This window comes from Ursus americanus, chromosome 1 (genome assembly GCF_024610735.1).
Source record: "Ursus americanus isolate L20-20 chromosome 1, mUrsAme1.1.p, whole genome shotgun sequence".
In the NCBI taxonomy this organism is placed as follows: domain Eukaryota; kingdom Metazoa; phylum Chordata; class Mammalia; order Carnivora; family Ursidae; genus Ursus; species Ursus americanus.
Genome location: NC_142127.1, coordinates 74155842 through 74179019, shown reverse-complemented (window position 1 = coordinate 74179019; position 23178 = coordinate 74155842). Strand labels below are relative to the sequence as shown.

Sequence of the window (23178 nt, the reverse complement as noted above, 5' to 3'; positions counted from 1 at the left end):
ATCAGACATCCATAGAGCCGTGGAAGATAATGAAGACCCTAGAGACATCGACATGGTATAGAATTGGGACAGAGAAAGAACATAAGGACAGTCTTTAGCTACAATTGGCTGAAGACTCACCAATTCTTGGATGAGGAATTAATTTAAAATTAATATCAAGGTACCACTGCATATAATTTTTATTTTATTCACTATAATGACATTTAAGTTACATAAAACTTTAAATAATTTCTAAAGGTTCAGAGATGCATAACTAATTCTTGGTACCTTTTTGGGGAAAACGTGCCCTTCCATAGATTGTTATTAATAGATATCTGGATTGAATGGCCTTCCAATAATCTTGTGCCTGGAGTTTCCAAGCCTGGTTAAGTAGGTCCTGTTAAAGCAATGTATTAAGAAAAAAAATTACCTGACTGATAAACTCCCACTCCCAGGGATTTTGATCTAATTGGTTTGGGGAAAGGGAAATAAGTATCAGCATTCAAAAGTTTCTCCAGGTGATTATAATGTGTATCAGGGATTAAGACCACTGACTGCTCAAAAGAATGGTCTTTGTTGGGTCATTTCTGCCTGAGGGTGGTGTGAGTCCCAGGAATACTCCAGGAATGCCCCAAATACTGTGGCTGGGGGTAAGAGGAATAGAGATGAGGGTAAAGACCACAAGTTCCAGCTTGTAGCCCTGCTCCTAAGAGCCACACCTAGATAATCATGGCAGGTAGGTTGGTAGGAGATGGTATGTCACACTCTCAGGTGTACAAGGGCACTGGGGGAAAAACAAATTACTAATTATATTTGTGAAAACTCTCTGGGGCCCATGAAGAAATCCTTGTAAAATCTGAAATTAAGCCAAATATCTTATTGGTAAAATCTCAATAACAGAAGTGTTATATACAGTCATTAATATTTATTTTTATTTTATTTTTTTATTTTATTTTTAAGTTGGCTCCACACCCAGCATGGAGCCCAATGTGGGGCTGAACTCAGGACCCTGACATCAAGACCTGAGCTGAGATCAAGAGTTAGACGCTCAACTGACTGAGCTACCCAGGTGCCCCCAGCCATTAATATGTATGAGGATGTTTTTATAAAAAAAACTTAAGTAAATGGCAATGGAGAAAATACTCTAAAATTGAATGTGTAAGCGGAAACAAATGAATTTAGCTGTATATAAAAGTGATATTACCAAAAAACATTAATCCAAATAAACTTTGAACTTAATATTTGGGCTATACACTCTCACTGGGAAAGACTGTTAGAATAAAAAGAAAGTAACTGTGTTTAGTAAGTTTGGATATGGTGGTGTTGAGTGTAGTGATTCTGAAACCATTTTGAGTGTACTGCATGATTGAGCAAATGAGAAAATACATGTATATTTTTGGGAACTAGGCTTTTCACTGTGGGTGAAGGGAGATGCAAATATAGAATGGGGAAAAGTGAGGAAGAACCCTATGGTGTCAGATTGGAATGAGAGGTATCGGTATGGCCTTATTTCTTAAAAAAATGTATATATATTTCCTAGCTCTGTCCACTGAAAAAGCCTAAGAGCAAAGACAGTCCAATACCATCAAATATGGTTTCTAAATACAGTTTCCCACTGAGTGAAACCAGGCCTCCTTGGAGGAAATGTCAGTTCCAGGTGCGGACAAGGAAAGGACAAAGTAAGCCTGAAACATCTCGTTGGGCCAGAATGTGCTCAAAAGCTGAAGAATCAATGTCAAAAGGCTTCAGGAACTAGCTTGGAGGGGCTCCTACTGGCCATATTTAGGACGATTTGAGCATAAAAAATAACGACCAGAATGGATTTTGACACGTTAATTGAAAAAAAAAATCTATGAGTCCATATTGATAGAAAAAACATTTAAAGCTCTCTACAGAAGAATGCCAAGTAATAAATATAAAGTGCATAAGAGAGTTAGAAGAACTTGCCAGGCAAGAATCATCAGTGACATGAAAACTAATGAGTGAGGGGCACCTGGGTGTCTCAGTCAGTTGAGCTTCTTGATGAGGGAGCAGAAGGCAAGCTGAGGACAAAGCAGAAGCGGACACCCCCTCTCCACACTCCCCCCGCCCCCAAGGTGGGACTTTTGTAGACATTCCTCAGGCACTCCTGGCTGCCCTAAAGCTACGGGAAGGAAAAACAAATAGTTAACTTATAGAGATCACAATCCTGCAAGACAGAAGTCTCCCTCAGTTTACAGAAGTCTTGGCAATTTACAAGAACAAAGCATTTCTATCAATACCTAGCTTCCAGAAGGAAATGTAGATACAATTAAATGTCCTTATAACCTGCAGCCCATTGACAGATACTTGAAGCGGGCAAGGTGTAATGTTCCTCCAGGAAGCTTCTAACTATCTTACTATTGTTAATGCCTTGCTAGAGGGAAAAACCTTAACTTGACAATGGCAAGGCGTTGGGGTGTCCTGTGAGTCTTCTTCAATATATGAAAATCCTTTTGAAACCTCCCTTTTCTTTACCTCCCCCAACTCCCAAGTATATAATCAGCCATCCTTCACAACCCCGGTGCAGTAGCTCTTTCTGTCCATAGGTCTTGTGCCCAAGCTTTCACCAAAGACGTCTCAAGAATTCTTTCTTGGTTGTTGGCTCTGGACCCCACCCCACCAAACCTCACCTACATTCCAAAACTACATCACTCTGACTCTTCCTTTTGGCCCAGGTTGTGATCTCAAGGTCCTGGGATGGAGCCCCTGCTCAGCGGGGAGTCTGCTTGTCTCCCTCTCCCTCTGCCCCTCCCCTCACTCCCACTCTCTCTCTGAAATAAATAAATAATAAAATAAAATTGATGAGTGAAAGACTCCTGGGGGACAGAATATTCATTTAGCCTCAAATAAGCGCTTCACAGAGAGCTTATTCATCTCAAAAGGGAAAGCCACCCTTGCATATGATGAACCTGGAAGTACCACTTGAACCAGATCATCGAACTGAACATCATTGATAACGGGCCACACAAACCTCATGTCCGTCTGCGTGTGATGCTCTCAGAAGATATCCCTGACAAAAATGGTTATCCTGAATCTACTCAGGAGGGAACAACCATCCGACCCAAACTAAGGGATATTCTGCTGAACAACTCTCCTGGCTCTATAAAACTATTCATGCCATTAAAAAAAAACAACGTCTGGGAAACTGTTTTAGATTAAAGGAGATAAAAGAGACATACAGTGCATGATCCTGGATTCAGTCCTGGACCAGAAAAAAAAAGAACAAACTCAATGATGAGGGAGCAGAAGGCTGGCTGAAGACAAAGCATAAGCCTACACCCTGCAACCTCTCCCCACCCCCACTCCTGGATGCGATATGTGATGTTCCTCCAGGATGTTCCCAACTATCTTCATGTTATTGCCTTGCTAGAGGGACAAACGACCTTAACTTGACAATGGCAAGGCCTCCCGTATCCTGTGAGTCTTCTGTAACATATGAAAGTATTTTCTCAACCTCCCTTTTTCCTTACCTCCCCCAACCCCATGATATATAATCAGTCACCCCTCACAACCCGGGGCAGCAGCTCTTTCTGCCCACGGGTCCTGTCCCGGTGCTTTAATAAACCACCATTTTGCACCATTTTGCACCAAAGATGTCTCAAGAATTCTTTCTTGGTTGTCGGCTCTGGACTCCATGCCACTGAACCTCACCTATGTTCCACAACCTCATCATCAAGACATTATCAAGCCAATTGGAGAACTAAGACTCATATATTACTTTTATATCAGAAATACTATTCTATCAATGTTAAGTTTCCCAAGAATGCTGTGCTGTGATTATGAAGGAGAATACTATAGGAATGTGTGTGTGTGTATAAAACATTTTATTTCTGATGTTTTGCTATTTTTTAAATCTTTTATTTTGAACAACTTCAACCTTTCAGAAGAATGAACACTGATAGAAGAGGGTGTGTGGGGGGGGACAGAGAGATGGAGGGGGGACAGAGAGATAGGGAGGGGGGCACAAATGAAGCAAAATATTAAGAACTGGTGAATTCAGGGTAAGAGTGCCTATGGGTGTTCATTTTTCTAAATGATTGAAATTTTTCAAAATAGAAAATTTAAATAGTAAAACATAAGAGAAATATATTGAATAGTTAAAAAAAACATTTAAGAGGTAATTAGGAGGATTTTCTGCAGGAAGTGGTGGTGAGGGAGAGATTAAAAATGCCACTTGGTTTTCTGCCTTATGTGAGTAGGTACATGATAAGGTCATTATTTAAGGTCAAAAACAGAGTAAGAAATTGGCTTAAGGAAGAAGATGGTTAGTTGTTTTGATCTTGTTGATTTTGAAGTGACTATGGCTCAACCAAATGAAATATCTTAGATATGCAAATGAGATCCTCAAGGGAAAGGTCAGAGCTAGAGACGCATAGTGAGTAATTTTCAGTATGATGAGGGTAGAGAAAAGATGAGAGGCAGTGAGAGCACCAATGAGACCTTGAAAAAGAGGGGCAAGCAATGGACTATGAGGATCCAATGGAACTCTAACATTTAATGTAGCTCTTAATCTAGGCTTCAAGGAATCTGGAGACCCACAGTGTTGTGTTCACCAATATCTAATTCTTTTCCTTTCTGAGCATGTAGCTAACTACATTCTTTAGCTTCTCCTGCTTCTAAGTGACATTGTATGACTGAGTTCTGGCCAATGGAATGGGGGCAGGATCATAGTCATCTTTCATCCGCCCTGACTTCCCATCTGTGCAGCTGGAAGCCAAAGAATCCAAGATGGCTGAGCCACATAAAAGGAGGTGGATCCCTGAATCACGCTTGGAGGAGACATGCCTAGGAGAACATCCACATTAGACTTTGTCCAGTCAAGAAATCAACCTTGGTTGTGGTAATCCGTGAAGATTTGGGGGTTGTTTGTTGTAGCTGGTAGTGCTACTTATATAGAACATATGTCCTTTTTATCTGGGAGAAAGGTCCATTCCTTTAGACTCTCAAAGGAATCTGGGTTCCCAAAAGAATAACAGGACCAGATAGAGATGGAGGAGCCCAGAGGGGAATTAAAGAAAGAGCAAAGAGGCATAAGGAGCAAATGCAGAGAGTAGTGTCAGAGAAGCCAGGGTAGTAGAGTTGTGAGGGCCAAATGGTCTGTAGTGTAGATGGTATTAGTGTAGAAGGTAAAATGGCGGAAGAGTGTCTCTTTGATTGAAGAACTATTGAGCCACTGGTGGTCTTGGCAGAAGCAGTACGTTGAAGCATAAATAGGAAGTAAGAAAGTAGAGAGGGTAGGCAATTGATATAAAAATTTGTCTCAGAAGGGAAGGAGACAGAAGCAATAGCTGAAGGGCAAAGGAGGATCAAGAGAGGGTCACTTTTAAGGATGGGACAGACTTGAGTTTATAGACTGATCAGAATGAGGCAGTAAAGAGATGGAAGTTAAAGTATAGAACATAGAAGGGGTAATTATGGTCAGTGAGTGGAACCAACTGTGCCAGGATAAGGGCTGGACCTGAAAAGGAGGGAGGACCCCTCACCCTCTGAGACTGTGTGTGTGCTGGGGGTGGGGAGGGGAAATGGGGTGATGGTGATGATGGAGATGTAGGAGGCAGCCATCATTTGAGAAGATGGGGAGGAATACTCTTGGGGGACTAGAGGAAACTGGTATAATTTGGGGCTGTGCTTGCCCCTATGCTGATGTTCAATGTCTAACTGAACGTTCTCTCTTATACCTGAGTTCTACAGCTATAAAGCAAGAAAATGACAACACCTCATTTAGAAATACATCAGCTATGACCCCAAAATCATGACTGGAAAGGAAACCCACCTGTGTAAATGCTGCATCCTGGCTTGACACGTGTATGACCGTTTCTCTATCCTTGGAACCACATTTACTTTGAGTTTCCATATAAAAATGTGCCGGCCCTCTGAAGTGCACTTCCTCTGTTAAAGACAGTGAGGAGATAAGGCTCTTGTTTTTAGAGATACTTAATTTAAATATATTCAAAACAGAATGCAGTACATTTTACTAAACGTTAATATTATTTTCTTCAGGTAATGGGAACATTTGGTTTCCTGTGCTGATTTCAAAGAATCATTATAATTTGACAAAGTTTTTCACAGGCAGCTGTTATACACAAGATACCTGAGGAGTTCCATGTAATTAGAATGTCTCCCACATGTTTGGCTCCATTTCCCTACCTACACACGGCAGTGTGTTGCCAAGATCAACCACTAACTATTACTGGCTTGAGCCACAACTCTGCTTTCCGTTAAGAATAAAGAGTGAGATGGTCTTTCCTAAGAATGAATCTATTTCTACGATGAAACTGCCTGGGGCAGAGATGGCTTCCCATAGCACAGGGAGACTTGTACTTAAAAAGTGACACCTAGCCAGTTGCACACTATTTGTTTCCCTGGGAAGATTAAACCCCCAACCGCAATTCAGCACCCACTGAGAGAGGTGCCCTGAACACCCACTGAGATAGGTGCCCTGAACACCCACAGGGACCTTAGCTATGAAGAATACATGGTTCTATGTGAGTGGAAGTGGGGGCGGGATGGGGAAGGAATGGAAGATGAAATCATTTTTAAAAAACAGATTTTACCCAAGTAGGAATTAAAAACTTCAGGAATCTATCATTAATCACAGATATTAGAAAATCAAGTTTGTTTGCATTCAAGAAACTGGCAATGGTGCAGAAAATATCAGGGCAATTGAAAAGACTTGGTGATGCATGCAGCGATTCACCTGTGAATACAAATTTTAGATTTATCTGGTATCAGAAAATATTCATATAGGGGCAGCCCTTGACTCCATACCCTTGAGTGTCCAGAATTGGTATCCCGAAAATACGAGGTTTGTCCAGTTTTAGTTCTCTAGGTGACAAAGGTGTGGGAATTAATAATAACTCCAACTGAAGTCTTGCTAAGGATTCTATCTTCAGGCCTTCTCTCTCCCCTCTCTCTTTCTACTCTCCCTCCTGCTTCTGCCATGTGTTTGGTGGCTGTAATTTTCACTACTCAACCATAGTATCAACTCCTCTCTCCACTTCCTTTACTTCAGGTTTTGGTCTTAAAGTGCTTATCTTTTTATTTAGAAATATTTAAAAAAATAGATTTTCAGATATTATTCTCTCCTTTGGTGACTTAATTTACCCTCACGGCTTCTCCCAAACCCACAACTCCAGCTTCAGTGTTTCCCAAAGCACCAGAACTCCCTCTACCTACCTGTGGGCAATGCCCCTTGAATGCCCTGCCAGTCCCTTGAACCCTCATCTTCTGCCTACTTCCAAACAGGTCATGATGTCGCCCCACGTCGTTAATGATAACCATTTTTTCCCCAGTCAACCGACCTCTAATCTCAAGGTTTTCTTTGATCGTCTTTTGCTCTTCACACCTAGTCAATGGTTTGTATATTCTCTTCACGCCAATGTCCCAGTCATCATCTCTACTTGACAGACTATAATGCCCTTCAACTTGTGTCCCATGGTCACTCTCTTCCCATCTTGCTCCAGTTGCACTGCTGAATTCACTAAAGGGAAATTTTGATCATGTCACCCTCCTATTCAAAATCTCCACTGTGTTCCATAGTCTATGGAATCAGTACTAACTTTTGGCCAAGGAATCAAGGTCCTTCATAAAATCTCCCCCTCCTCTCTGAGTCTTGTGTCCTGGATGGTCCATCTCTCTACTAATGTCCACGAGAAGAGTTAAGATGAGTTGATTGCACCTGAGTTCTAGAGAATCAGCATTATTGGTTAAAATCTATATTAAAAACTCTCATGATGAAAAAGGACTTAAGAATTCACCTTCAGTGATTTGACCAATGGATTGAAATGCATCTTCAGTATTTCCTTGTTCTCAGTTTTTTTTTTCTTTTTCTTTTCCAGGCCGAATGAATGATTTGTGTTGTATTGCATCTTGAGAGATAAATAAAAGGTGTTACCTATCTGGGCAATTCAAGATTTCGGACTTCGGTCACCGCCACATCCCTCACTCTGAAAATCATACATGATGTTAACCATCACTTTGAGAATTCCCTAGGACAGCACCAATTTTAGATATGACCTCCCAGCGCCTCACTGGATACAGCTGCACTTCTCAGACCATGCACCCTGGCCTGGCACAGTTTAAAAAATATCACCACCATATCATGGAGTCCCATCAGCTGCATATTTAACTTACCCATGAACTTCAACCTTCATGGAAATTGGGGATCCTCAATTTCCTTTTTTTTTTTTTAAGATTTATTTATTTGAAAGAGAGACAGAGGGCGTGGGGGGGGCAGAGAGGGAGAGAGAATCTCCAGCAGACTCTCTGCTGAGTGCAGCCCCCCCCCCCCACCCAGGGCTCCATCTCACAACCCTGAGATCATGACCTGAGCCGAAATCAAGAGTTGGACGCTTAACCAATGGAGCCACCCAGGCACTCCTCTCCTCTCCTGTTCTCACAGCAAACAGGCTTGTTCTGGAGGCTTGGTACTAGATTAGTCTAATCCCTTCAGGCAGTAGATCCGTGTTAGAATTCTCCACCCACTCCGAGCCAGGAATTTCATAGGTATGTTACAGGAGAAAGATTTCAATACCCAGACACCTGCATAGCAACTTAAACTTTGTTCTTTATTTTAGTCAAGTTGTTCTCAAACTTAAGTCTGCATAAACATTATGGAACAAGATATGTATGAAACTTTATGTTCTGTACTTTATAGACAATTTAAGGGATTTTTCAATGTTTTTTTAAAAATTATTTTTTCAAAAATAGAAAACACATTCAAATGATTTAAAAAGGAAAACATAACCAGAGACGTAAAGGATCTATATTCTAGACACTATAAATCACTCTTGAAAGACTTTGAAGAAGACACAAAAAGATGGAAAAATATTCCATGCTCATGGATCGGAAGAATTAACATAGTTAAAATGTCCATGCTACCCAGAGCAATCTACACTTTCAATGCTATCCCGATCAAAATACCAAGGACATTTTTCAAAGAACTGGAAAGAACAGCCGTTAAATTTGTATGGAACCAGAAAAGGCCCCGAATCTCCAAGGAACTGTTGAAAAGGAAAAACAAAGCTGGGGGCACCACAATGCCGGATTTAGAGCTGTACTACAAAGCTGTGATCACAAAGACAGCATGGTACTGGCACAAAAACAGACACATAGACCAATAGAACAGAATAGAGAACCCAGAAATGGACCCTTGGCTCTTTGGGCAACTAATATTTGATAAAGCAGGAAAAAACATCCAGTGGAAAAAAGACAGTCTCTTCAATAAATGGTGCTGGGAAAATTGGACAGCTACATGCAAAAGAATGAAACTTGACCACTCTCTCACACCATACACAAAGATAAACTCCAAATGGATGAAAGAGCTTGATGTGAGACAGGAATGCATCAAAATCCTAGAGGAGAACATAGGCAGCAACCTCTACGACATCGGCCAAAGCAAACTTTTTCATGACACATCTCCAAAGGCAAGAGAAACAAAAGATAAAATGAACTTGTGGGACTTCATCAAGATAAAAAGCTTCTACACAGCCAAGGAAACAGTCAAAAAAACTAAGAGGCAGCCCACGGAATGGGAGAATATATTTGCAAATGATACTACAGATAAAAGACTGGTATCCAAGATCTACAAAGAACTTCTCAAACGCAGCACGCGAGAAACAAATAAACAAATCAAAAAATGGGCAGATGATATGAACAGACACTTTTCCAATGAAGACATACAAATGGCTAACAGACACATGAAAAAATGTTCAAAATCATTAGCCATCAGGGAAATTCAAATCAAAATCACACTAAGATACCACCTTACGCCAGTTGGAATGGCAAAAATTGACAAGACAAGAAACAACAATTGCTGGAGAGGATGTGGAGAAAGGGGATCCCTCCTACATTGTTGGTGGGAATGCAAGTTTGTACAGCCACTCTGGAAAACAGTGTGGAGGTCCCTTAAAAAGTTAAAAATTGAGCTACCCTATGATCCAGCAATTGCACTACTGGGTATTTACCCCAAAGATACAGATGTAGTGAAGAGAAGGGCCATAGGCCCTCCAATGTTCATAGCAGCATTGTCCACAATAGCTAAATCGTGGAAGGAGCCGAGATGCCCTTCAACAGATGACTGGATTAAGAAGTTGTGGTCCATATATAGAATGGAATATTACTCAGCTATCAGAAAGAACAAGTTCTCAACATTTGCTGCAACATGGACGGCACTGGAGGAGATAATGCTAAGTGAAATAAGTCAAGCAGAGAAAGACAATTATCATATGATTTCTCTCATCTATGGAACATAAGAACTAGGAAGATCGGTAGGGGAAGAAAGGGATAAAGAAAGGGGGGTAATCAGAAGGGGGAATGAAACATGAGAGACTATGGACTCTGAGAAACAAACTGAGGGCTTCAGAGGGGAGGGGGCTGGGGGACTGGGATAGGCTGGTGATGGGTAGTAAGGAGGGCACGTATTGCATGGTGCACTGGGTGTTATACGCAACTAATGAATCATCGAACTTCACATCAAAAACCAGGGATGTCCTGTATGGTGACTAACATAATATAAAGAAAACAAAAACAAAAACAAAAAAAACAAAGATGATTTTGCCTATAACTTGAGCCTTTTTCTAATATCAATCTTACTGATTTCATGAAACCTCACATCTTTTAAAGATTTGCTGTTTTACTTTGCAGTTGATTTGCATAGTGTTTGTATGACATTGTTGGCTGTTTATAACATTGCACATTCACTGTGATATTAATAAAGATATTGACCAAGTAAAAAAAAATAAAAAATAAAAAAATAAAAAGGAAAACATAAAAATGAATTTGGTGAAGAATCTTGCTCCTCTCCCTGTCTCTCTGTCTAGTTCCTACCTGCACCTATCAAAGCTGGCTGCCATTGTTAGGTTGTGTGTTCTTCCGGAGTTTCTATATGCAAATGTAAGCAAAATGAATATTTTTATGATCCTCCTTTGTACAAACATTCTTCTGCATTTCTCCTAACTTGGAGATCTTCATATATCTGCATACAGAGAACATCTTCATTTCTTTTTGAAATATATATAGCTACATAAAGTTCCATTGTAGAGATGGATAAGCATGAGTTATTTTACTATTTTTACTATTGCAAACAATGCCACAATAAGTAACTTTGACAACAAAGTATTTTGAATGTGTTCAAGCGACACCGCAGGAGCATTCCCACAGTGGGGTTGCTGGGTCAAGTGGCGAAAGCATTTGGAATTTTATTTAATTTATTTATTTATTTATTTATTTATTTATTTATTTATTTATTTATTTATTTTTTAAGATTTTATTTATTTATTCGACAGAGATAGAGACAGCCAGCGAGAGAGGGAACACAAGCAGGGGGAGTGGGAGAGGAAGAAGCAGGCTCCTAGCAGAGGAGCCTGATGTGGGGCTCGATCCCATAACGCCGGGATCATGCCCTGAGCCGAAGGCAGACGCTTAACTGCTGTGCCACCCAGGCGCCCCAGCATTTGGAATTTTAATAGATATTACTAAATTTCCCTTCATAAGATTGTTCCATTCTACGTTTCCATCAGCAACATAAGATAGTATGGTTTTTTCCCACAGCTTGCAACTGAATTTTTTGTCAGACTTTCGTATTTTTGCCAATCTGATAGGTTAAAAATGGCATCCGTTTCACTGTAGTTTTTGATTTGAATTCTCCTACTAGTAAGACCTAGCATCTCTTCATATATAAAAGGGCCATTTATACTTTCTACCTGTGATCTGACGGCTTGCATCCTTTGTCCACTTTTCTATGGGCTTTTTCTTCGTGATTTCTGGGAGATCTTTATATACTTAGGAAATTAGCTTGTTGTGTGGGTTGTGGTTTGCAAAAATTTTTCCTGTTGGTGCTTGTCTTTGAACTTTGCTCATTATATTTTTCTTTTTGCAGAAGTGTGTTATTGTATGTAACTGAATTATTAATCTTTTCTTTTATGGAATTCAGAGTTTGAGTCATAGTTAGAAATATTATAAAGGAATTCTTCCATGATTTGTTCTTTTATTCTTTGGATTTCAGTTCTGACATTTTAATCCTTTTTATCTTGGTTTCTCTTGGTGTCGTGGGGCAGTATGTTAAGGTTAATTTTGATGATTCTTGATTTTCACTTGGAAGCTGAGCCCAGGTGAGATGTCATTCTACTGTATTCATTTGTGAGCAAATCTTTCGTTTCTGTCCTAAGTAAAAGGGCCAAGGGCGTCTAGCAGGCTGTCTACCCTGGCCAACGTAATGCAAATAATTCCGATGACTGGTATTTCCCTCTTCAGAGGCTCTACCAAGAATGCACAAAAGGGGGGCACCTGGGTGGTTCAGTTGTTAAGCGTCTGCCTTTGGCCCAGGGCGTGATCCCAGGGTTCTGGGATCGAGCCCCGCATCAGGCTCCCTGCCCCGCTGGGAGCCTGTTCCTCTCCCACTCCCCCTGCTTGTGTTCCCTCTCTCGCTGGCTATGTCTCTCTCCATCAAATAAATAAATAAAATCTTAAAAAAAAAAAAAAAGAACGCACAAAAGGAATCACTGCAGCTTTACTGTGGAACCTGGCAAAATGTGCAGAAAAGCCCAGAAAAAAAAAGGGACAGTTCGCACATTCAGTGGTGAGTAAGCTGGTTCTACATGGAGCAAGAGAAAACTTCAGGGAGGTAAAGACGAAAGGACAGGTGAAATATGGGGCAAGAGCTAAGAGAAAAAAAGTTCAAATTTAAAAATGTTAAAGGGCAAGGATCTGAACTTTCTAAGGTTTGAATGTCAAATTTGGAATTTGGGACTTTCTGTAATGGTTCCCCTTTAGGACAAGCAGAAGCATTTCAAGAATACTTAAGGGCAGTAGGCACAATTATGGATCTGTTGTAGGCTGAGAGGACATATTTCCAGGTAGCAGTAAGAGAAAGAAAGGCAGACCGAAACTTTTAGGAGAAAGTATGTTTCCTGGTCTGTGTTATATCTCTGCAGCAGCTGAGAAATGCCACACAAGAGAAAGAGGTTTCACAAGTACTGTGGCAACAATATGCTTTGGAACCTTCCAGAAAGAATCATCACTGCCAAATGACCAGAGACTGACTGAATTTTGACTGAATGCCCGTAATCACAGGCTCCACATCTTGGCTCACAATCTTTGCTGTGTTCGTGACCTGCCTGGTATAAGCACATGAATTGGCAGCCACGATACAGACAATCTGATCCCCATAAATCACTTGCAGAAAAAAATAGACCAAGTAACATGCCAGAGGGGAACAGAAGCATACGCTAGCAGGGTCCCCTCAGCCAGGGACAACATGCCCTGCTGTGACGTGTGTGGGGTTACCTTCAGGATAGAGCTTGGGGCTGGGTTTGAATTTCAGCTCTGCCGCCACTGACACTATGGCCTCAGGCAGTTTACTAGAAGTCTCTAAGCCTCAGTGTCTTCATCTTGAAACGGAGACATCTGTGTCAACTTAACAGGGTTCTTAGCTGCCTTAAATGTTGTTCTGAAATGGGCTTAGTACAAATAAATCATCTAAGGTTGTCAGGAGGACTACATGTGGTCATGTGTCTAAAGGCACTTGTTAAACTACCGGGGAAGAGCAGCTGCCACTGTTATTAAGATGCTGCGAGAATCTCAAACGCTACCATTATCCCACCTCGTCCTGTGTGTACAGTCTCCTCTTCTCCGCTGCCACTGTCACCAGTAACGCGCTGAGCCATCATCACGTGGACCCGACCAGGCAATGCCAGGGCCCCCGAGGCATCGAAGGAACTGAGAAGAAATAGAACCCCAAAGGTGCAAGTGTTACATGGGATGATGTGGCTCTCTTCGTTGTGAAGGGAAGCCCAAGAACCCACCGGGAAGCACAGCAGCGCTCCCAGGCAAGTCCATGATGGGAAGTGGAAACCCTTGGTTTCACTGGATGCAGAGGATGAGGGGAAAGGTGTTGTCCAGAGAGCGTCTTATTCTCACCTTCCGCTGGGGGCGTATCCTCGAGTTTCCTAAACCAACACTCAGTCCTCAGCACTCCTAGGAATTCAGGCTCCTTGGAGGATGGACATGCAGAAAAACAGTGGAGAGACTTGAAGCTCTCTGGGATCTCACGAGCTGAGGGAGTTGTTTGTGCCCTTTACGTTCTCAGATAATCACAGCCGGTTCTTCAGATACCTGCTTGTTCTCTTGGCAGGGGTCTACTTCTGTATCCGCTCCCAAACCCACAGCTTTCTATCTTCTTTTTAGATTTTGTTTATTAAGCTAAATGTTGGGGTTGCTTTTTTGTGAAATACTTCAGTGTATTGAGTTGAGTAGATTGTTGAGATAACTATGCCTTTAAGTGCCTGCTAGGTGTTACTGGCCTTCCAGCTCTGCCCTTATTTTTTATGTAATTTTAGCATGGGCCCTGGCGCTGGTTACCACAGCCTGGAAGAGTTCTCCTGCCAAGGCAGGCACGTCATTACGAAATATGGCCTTTCCTGCACCATATTTAACACCTGAATGATGCATGATGAGGTGTCCAACTCAGTCTGGGGTATGCTGCTGGGAATCTACACACTATGCTTTAAAAACAGCAGATTGGCGGCGGGGGGGGGGGGTGTGCCTGGGTGACCCAGTTGGTTAAGCGTCCAATTCTTGATTTCAGCTCAGATTGTGATCTCAGGGTTGTAAGATTTATCTATCCCATCAGACTCTGCACTGGATGTGAAGCCTGCTTAAGATTCTCTCCTTCTCCCACTGCCCCTCAATGGGGCAACCTAGGTGGTTCAGTTGGTTAAGTGTCCCTCTCTCCCACTCTTGATATCAGCTTAGGTCTTCATTCAAGCTCTACATTGGGCTCTATGCTAGGCGTGGAGCCTACTCTAAAAAAAATAAAAATAAAAGAAAGGAAAGAAAAAAAAGAAAAGCAAATTGACCCAGCAGGAGTGTTATGAGATAGGAATACTTGCTAAGAAATGCAAAGATCTTTCCCTATGTGATGCGGGACTTTTCAAGTGGGTTTATTTAGCTTAAACCAGATTTTTCTTCTTCCTCATTGTCAAGCTGTGTGAAGCCAAAGTGGGTAGTAGCTGTGAGGAAGAGGAGGCCGGGAAGGGACTGGACCATGTTTATGAAATACTGTTAAGTGAAAGAAGAAATATTTATGATTATACATGCCATCTAATGCTCACTTTGTAAAAATATGTGTTTTATTTATTCATATATTTATATATACTCTAAAAACTCTTAAGAATGGAAGAAAACTTATTAAAATAATATTGGTGTATTAAGAAAAACAATATAAAACTTGGGGAAAAAAGCAAAAAAACCATGACCATATATCCTTTCCATGTGATATGGCATCAGTCTAGCAGACCCACCCGATGATTGCCTGATTCTCTGTTGGGATGTTCCTCTAAGGAATGGTATTATTTAATAGAGAATAGGACCTAGACCCTGGGAAGTTGCATGATAACATTGGATTTTTTTTTCCAGTAGCAAATCAAATCAATTCTGCTCTCAGAGGTTACAGTTGTATTTTCTGTAAGACATTAACCAGTTTTGCATCTAAACTAACAATTTTCTGTCACTGTTTTGTCAGTGTCTATACCCTCAGCCTCTCAAATTCACTTCCATTCAGTTTATCATCTTGCTGCTTTTCCTCATTAATGAGATTTGTATGAGAATCAAGTTTTTAATTTTTTAAAATAGTTTGACAGTGGCTGTATACGGGTGGTAAGTTTCAGGAGATTTAAAATTTCTCCTTGATGTCGTTTTTATATATGACAATCTCTTAAAGGACACGTTTTACTTTTTATATTAAGAAACTGCAAATATGTGTATGTTTATGTGTACACATGCATTCTATATTGATTTCTCAGTCCATACTTTCCCTGGCCCTAGACCCACTAAAGGACCCACGTCCCCACGACTTCTAAAAGCAGCTTTGCAGGTGGCAGGGTGAACTCTGACTCCAGGGGACATAGAAGAAAAGGTGTTCCCTGAAAATGAATCTGTTTCACGGGATAAGCACAGATTAAAGTTCATGAAACCCATTTCCACAGTCAGCTACGCTGGGTATAGGACTGACTTCCTCAATGGGAGCTGAAAACAAGTGCTGGAATAGGCGCTGGCCCTTTATTCATGGAAACTGGATCTGAATCCCAAGTGAGGAACCAGGAAGCACAGGAAGGTCTCAAATGCGAGACCCAGGGGAAGGCAGAGGGGACCCCAGGAGCAAAGGGGCGAAGCATGGGAAAGAGAGCCTGCATTGACACCCCTCCTCCCCGCCCAGCCTCACCCCTGCACCTTGTAGGAAGGGAGGGGAACTTGTTCAGTCTAGTCCTTTTTTTGTTCTCACGTTCAGATTTTATCTTTCATCTTCCCCTCCCAACCACTCCTCAGTTCCAACCCAGAAGTCACGGAGCCGACAGGAAGTATGGTTGCTGGTGTCTGCTTAGAAATGCAAATGAGAATTTATGGCAGTTTCCTACTTTCATTGCTCTACTTTGCCTAATTTATTGACTGTTGGAAAGGATTCTCAGTGGAAAATCCAGATTTGAGTGCTGATGATTAAAATGCCAGCTTCCTGAGAAGAGAGCGGCACAACTCAGTAAACCTAGGAGCAGAGGTGACGTCATCCATTGGGCTCTGATAGGTGGGACCGCAGGATTCCAGCTACGTTGGATGTGCATATTTAATTACAATAAATTACAATAAAATATGGAGAGAAGGTCCCAGAGATACCACCTTGCCATGCGCCACTGGTAGATGACAAGAACTCATCTCAAATCTGCCTTCTTGCTACACACTGTCACGTTTGAAACCACGTCACGGAAAAAGCCACCTTCCTAAACTGGGAACGTGAAATGTGTGCAGGCAGAAGAGGTCTCTGCTGCCCCCTGTTGGCGGGCTCCTGCTAACCCTAAACATTTCATTTAAAAAATTTAAGAATATGCTGTTCAGTTTCAGTATTTTTATTATACGAGAGTTTTGGTCCTGGTTCTGCCTCCCTTTCACCATGAAACTTCATTGAAATAATTCATTTCTTTGTACTTTAGTCCCTCACCTCTACAACTAGCTAATTACTCTCTTTGAATGACATGATTTGTGATTTCAATGATCCTAGGTTTGCAGAGTGTTTGAAGAAAGTAGTGCAATGTCCTGAAGTTCTCTAATGAAACAGATTAACATTTAACCTGTTATTATTGTTTGCACCTAGGCATGTATAAAGTATTTGCTGAAAATTCTATTTTAATTATGTTAAATTGAATTCAAGATAAAAATAAAGCCATTAAAACAGATAAAAGTGGACATCATGAACTTCATAACCTTGTACCTTTTTCGATATGGGAATGGAAACAGAAACTCGGACTTGTCCTGGCTTAAGGCTTGCATTTGTTGCTCCATCAAGAAAATGATAATTTAAAAGAATTTGCTGGTGTTTCTTCTGTTGGGGGGGGGGGGAGAAGCATTTCATTTAAAGGTACCATGTACTACTGAGATGCTTTTGTACCTTATTAAGTCCAGTAGTATTCGTATTATAAAAGTGCATTCTACAGTTAAAGTGAAATTGAAAAATAGCCACACATAATATCATGACTCTCTCATGATGTGGTCATATCCAGATGTATCCTGGGTCCCTGCCTTGGGAAAACAGTCTCCTGCCTCTGCTAAGAGAGCAGGACTTCTCCAGCTTATGGGGGGCACTCTGTCAAAGGTACAATGTGTGATTTATAGACCCGAATGGTCTGAATCAGCAGATCAATGTAACAATAAAGACAGATGGGTATGTTGTGGGAAGAGCATGAGGGTGAGTTCAAAGAGTTGAAATATCTCAAGAGGGAGAGAGGTGAACATGGGTATATGACTCAGGAGCATAGTGACATCACCAAAGGAAGTACAAATGACAACAGGAACACTAGTACATGAAAGATGGCCAGAAAGTCACATGATTATTTTCAACCCCAATACTGAAACACAGACATGCAACTAAATGGTATTTCCTTTGAAGTTGTCTCCTTAAGAGAGATTACACATTTATCTCAATAGCGCTGGCCTCCTCAGGACATTTTGGGAACTCTTTTGGGGGGTGTTCTTGCAAAGCCTGCGGCCCATGTGGCAATAAATCTTTATCCTTTGAAGGTGGGTTCGAGTGGTAAGAGGTAAAAGACATTCAGAAGCCAGCTTGATGAGTAAGGTAGGGGTCAGACTGGCCAATACCCTTTTTGGTCAAAAGTCAAGTGAGAAAGAGACATATTTTATGTAGCCTGTAAACCAAAAAATGTTCTGTTTTGTTTTCAGTTTCACCTCATCGGGGCCACTTCCCCAGGCTGGTCCTGTTGAAACTTCCCTTTCCAATTAATTTATCTGACAAGCTCAGTATTAAATTAGATATTTTATTTCCAGTTGGCTCTTGATACCATGAGAGATGTCTTGTAATCCTCATGAATCTTCTGGGGATTCCATTATAGTTAAAAGTTTTTCCATAAAAGATTCCAAAGTATAAATTAAAAAAAAAGAAAAAGGAAATTCTCTCTTAGAGCCTGAACAACTAAGTCCAAGACAGAAAGTCAAAAAGATATTAAAATAAATCTGCCCCTAAAATAAAACTCTATGTTCCATTACATCATAGTCTTGCTATATACAATGCTAATCATAAACTTATTTCAAATGCAAATGTTTTATCTCCTGATAATGAATAGAGAAGAAGAAGGACAAGTTGAGATGCTTCACGGTACTTCCTGTCTACCTACAGTGTCTCGTTTCTACCCACTATCCTCATGACGCAGGTGCTCTCACTGCTCCCCGCAGCAAGAGAAGAGCAGTTCTGCATCCAGGGGCTTAAGTGAGGGGTCATCTTATCCCACAGCGCTGTGTTCAATATATTTATAAAACTGACATCAGCACTTCAAAGGGGGTTTGGCGACCCGCCTTCGGAAACCACCTTGAGGATACAGTTACCTCTACCCCAATGGGTTGGCATCATAAGTTAAAAGTCTGCTCGCAAAACGGCTTCCTAAGGACCAAAAAAAAAGATGAATCCACAACCTTGGGGCTTTTACTGTGAAAGCTGAATTAAGTAGATGATGGCATTTCTTTTCACTCTGGGTAATTAGAATAAAAAAAGCCAGCAGGAGAGATGTCCTTGCAAATCCTAAAAATGTTTTGCCAGAATCATGAATTCCTTTACTTATTTACACAACAGAAACTATGAAGACAAACAGCGAAAATCACTTCAATGCCACCCACTTCTAATTTCTGAGTTAGAAGGACTCAAATTATGATTTATGTATGAAGAATTCATTCTGAAATGATGCGTGTGTAACTTGCATAAATAGACAAAAAGTGGTTAAGCAGAGTAAGTAAGCAGAGTATGCTGGCAGTGAGTGGTTGGGAATAGCAGGGTGGGTTGTGGGGGGGTGCTACAGACTGAATGTTTATGTCCCCCCCAGTTTATATGTTGAAATACTAAACCCCAAAGATGATATTAGGAAGTGGGGCCCTTGGGGGGTGATTAGGGCAGAAGGATGGAACCCTCACAAACGGGATAAGTAATTTATAAAAGAGTGCTCATCCAGAGAAAGCCCTAGTCCCGTCCACCACGTGAGGACACAGTGGGAAGGCACCAGCCATGAACCAGAAGGAGGGCCTTGACCAGAATGTGACATGCCAGCACCAATTTGGATTTCCAGCTTCCAGAACTGTGAGAAATAAATTTTCCGTTGTTTATAAGCTCCAGCCTGTGGTGTTTTGTTGTAACGACCTGAACTTACTAAGATAGGGTAGGGGTGGAGCCTCGGGGAGAGGCTGAGGTGTCAGGTAGGGCGAGAGGATGTAACTGATGGAGGCGACAGGCAGCATCCCTGAGGCATAGAAATCCTCCCAGGCAGGCACCGTAAAATCCGTCCCACGGCTGCAGTAATGATGTGGGTGGCACAGAGCTGACCCACAACAGTCAGAGGGGAGCGGGGATGGAGGAGAGATGGCCTGCAGGGCACAGGGTCCTGGCCTTCCATCTGGGGGAGCTGCAGCCCGGGAAGACCACTGATGAGGGCTTCCAACTCTGCGGAGTTCACTCTGAACTGGATTGCAGATAGAAGGACTGGGACTACCCTCCCCCGCTAAGGGCCCCTGCAGAGAGAAGCAGCCTCTGTAACTCAGGCAGCTAGAATGCAAACATCACCGCACCCGGGAGGCACCAGCGGATGCACAGGGCCCCTGCTCTCATGGAAGGATCTAGACTGGGCTGTAGAGACAGCGCAACAACTCCTTCATACAGAGAGACCTGGAGTTAACAAGGATAACTCTAGCCTGTGTTATAGTTATTTGCATGTGTGTTATGTTATAGTCACTACTTCATAGTTACTGTTATGGACTGTAGTTGTTACAATCTAGAATTACCCTAAAAGGTTGAGTGACTTGTGTTATATTCCTTTGCATTTGTTACCAGGCCAGTTACTCTCAATGAAACCGTTAGTTGTCTTTCTAAGGTAACAAGTTGAAGAGCCCCTTTGGGAGCAATTAAATATAGATCTTTCTGGACAGGATAGACCCTAACAGATAATCACAGACAAGATTTGGGTCATGGGTGGGGGAACCAGGGAGGTGGTACCCCTACCCCAGCGAAAACCTGGTCATTGAAGTGGCTTATTCCCTAAAGATCTGAAATTAAGGAATCCATCTGATTCAGCCAGGTGAGAAACACAGATGGCTATAGCAGGAAATAGTAAAAGTATTAAATAATAGGATATCCTCACTAAAATACTCATACCCAGGTAGTGGGTAAAGAGAACCTACTGCCGTGTTCCTGATCTAGGCCCTCAGATGATTTCTGTTTGTGTCTTCATGACTGGGAGTTTGGGGTGGCATCTCCCAGGATGCCCTGCAGCTGGCCAGGCTCGGGCCAGCACCTGGGGTCAGCCTGAAGGTGAGATACCTTCATTAATGCTGTAAGCCCAGCAAAGCATAAGGCAAGTAGGGCAAGAAGTCTATGGTAGGCATATAATGCCCCCTTTCTCTTTCAGAAATGTTGCATATTTCTCTTTATTAAAGTAACACACACTTGTAGCAGACCATCTCGTAAATACAGGAAAATAGGAAAAAGAGTAAAAATAACTTAGAATCCCTAAAAAACTGAAGAAAACCATTAGAACCGCTTCTTGTTCCTGGGATGAAGACAGTGCCCCCTCCCCAGGCTGCAAGCAGGTCAGTCTCCTGCCTTCTCTCCCACTCCAGCAACAGTGCTCTTTTCTGTCTCTGGCCCGTGGCACATGCTGCGCCCCTCCCCCTCTTTACCAGGTTGCTCCCATTTACCCTTTGATCATCCCTAGGAGAAGTCTTCCCTAACCCCTGCCCTCAACCCCATTTATTTGGGTGATTATTTGTTTGACATCCATCTTCACCGTCAGACTGTAGGCTTCGAGGGCAGGGTCCACGCCCTACCCCCCTCCTTTTGTTAGTAAACCACTGTATCCCCAGTGCCTAGCACAATACTTGTTTCCTTGTCTAACTTGACTAAACCCTCCCTACCTTCAAGGTTGGGTTTGAATTCCACAGCTCTTCCACCATGCCTTCGTTAATTCTCTCCTTTCTCTCACTTCCTACTAAGTTTGTATTCAGTTCCATATGATTAGCCCTGCATCGTCTGTAATTGAATCATCATCCTAAGTGACACTATAAGTAACTGCAGACCTGCCTGCAAGCCTACCTCCTTCCATTCATTAAACAAATACTTCTGTGTACCTACTGTGTGGGAGGCACTGTTCCAGGGGTTGAGAGCCCAGACAATGTGTCTTCTAACAGGAAGTCAACATTCTAGTAGGGGAAGATGATCGCTACCAGATCAATGAATAAATAAGTAAGCAGTTTCAGATATCCCGGTAACAGGGTAGGTGTGAGAACAGGGGTTGTAAGTGCTTCCTGGTAATTAGATTAAAGGTGGTTACAAAGTGTTGCTATGCCAGGAGTCAATGCTGAAGAAAAACCTAAGTTAATGAATCTCTACCTCATAAATTCCTTTTCTCCACCTTTCCATTCCAACCCATATTAGAGTCATGAGTTTTAAAAGAAGGAAACGTCTTTATAATTCATAATTGTTTTTGTTTCTAAGAACATAATGTCCTAATGTGCAATGCACAGATGTTTTAGACTGTTTCATCGACATATGTTAATTCACTCAGCAGAGGGAGCTCATGCTTTAATTTTGGGAAGTCGGACAGAAAGCAAAGCTCTTGTAAAAAGAACCTGAAATAAACTTTGCAGCTCTCGTTTTAAATAAGGTTTCCTTTTAGTATTTTTTGGAGTAAAGACCATTTGATTAAGGATAATTTAATTTTCATTTGCATAAATAGATGTAACTGATGAATTCACTTTGGGGCAGTTTTTTTCAATAAGGTTCTGTTTTGCTTACCAAAAAGGCTAACTTAGAACAAGTATCTCAGCTCAAGAGCCTAAGGATTCATCTAGAAGGACGACAACTATTTGCATGTCCACATTTCTATGGCCTTTTATATTGAGCTGTGAACTCAGGACAGAAACGTATTTGATTTGTTTTAACATGACTATGATTTGACATTGAACACTTGCCCTTCGAGATTATAAAACAGATATTTATTTAGACTTCAAAGAATGTTTACTACACATGATCCAAGTTCAAAGGCAAAGTAAACAAAGATTGAGAAAATAAATTCATCCCTCAGATTAAAAGCCAGAACAATGAAGGGACCCTGCAGTATTGAAATCACAGTTGAATCAATAAAACTAACGGATGTGTGTGCGTGTGTATGTGTAAACTACAATCTTCCAGCTATCCAAAGAAATGTAATAATGACAGAAAATGGTATATTAGATAGAAGTTTCTGTAGTATCACCCCTGCTCTTGTTGTACATATCTAATTAGTACATTTCTGTAAGATAGAGAGCACAATTTTTTAAAAGCCCTATTTTTTCTCATTATCAAAGTCAAACAGATTTGTTAATAGAAAATACAGCAGAAAGCATAAGTAAGGGGATAAATAAGCATGATATTTATTTTACTTAGTGCTTGTAATTTTATATCTAGCTTTACAATTAATGTATGCAGCACTGAAATGGATATTTGTTTTTGTCTTTTCCTTCCTTCAAAATCCTCAAATACTCCTTAATTGAAATTAAAAATGGCTATAACTGGGTTAATGGAAAAACAGTACAATTTGGAAAGCACCCCTTAGATTGTGGGGGGAAATTCCACTGATGATAAAGGGAAATATAAAGGTCAAA

General features: G+C 41.4%; 1 protein-coding gene across 8 annotated transcripts in view; it reads right to left on the bottom strand.

The window, feature by feature from the left end:
• The window catches only part of LOC148110792 (uncharacterized), a 61232-nt gene that overhangs the window by 15793 nt on the left and 22261 nt on the right, over positions 1–23178 (bottom strand). For 3 of the 8 annotated variants that reach the window (XM_087862470.1, XM_087862475.1, XM_087862472.1), the window contains 4 exons: positions 13601–13716; positions 7758–7868; positions 6769–6825; positions 5774–5889 (listed from right to left, as the gene is read on the bottom strand). In XM_087862470.1, the coding sequence (XP_087718596.1) occupies positions 5774–5889; positions 6769–6825; positions 7758–7868 (284 nt within the window). In that variant the 5' untranslated portion in view covers positions 13601–13716. Of the gene's footprint in view, positions 1–267; positions 377–5773; positions 5890–6768; positions 6826–7757; positions 9053–13600; positions 13717–23178 lie in introns of those variants that run through there. The other 5 variants (XM_087862477.1, XM_087862476.1, XM_087862480.1 and 2 more) reach the window with 3 other exon arrangements.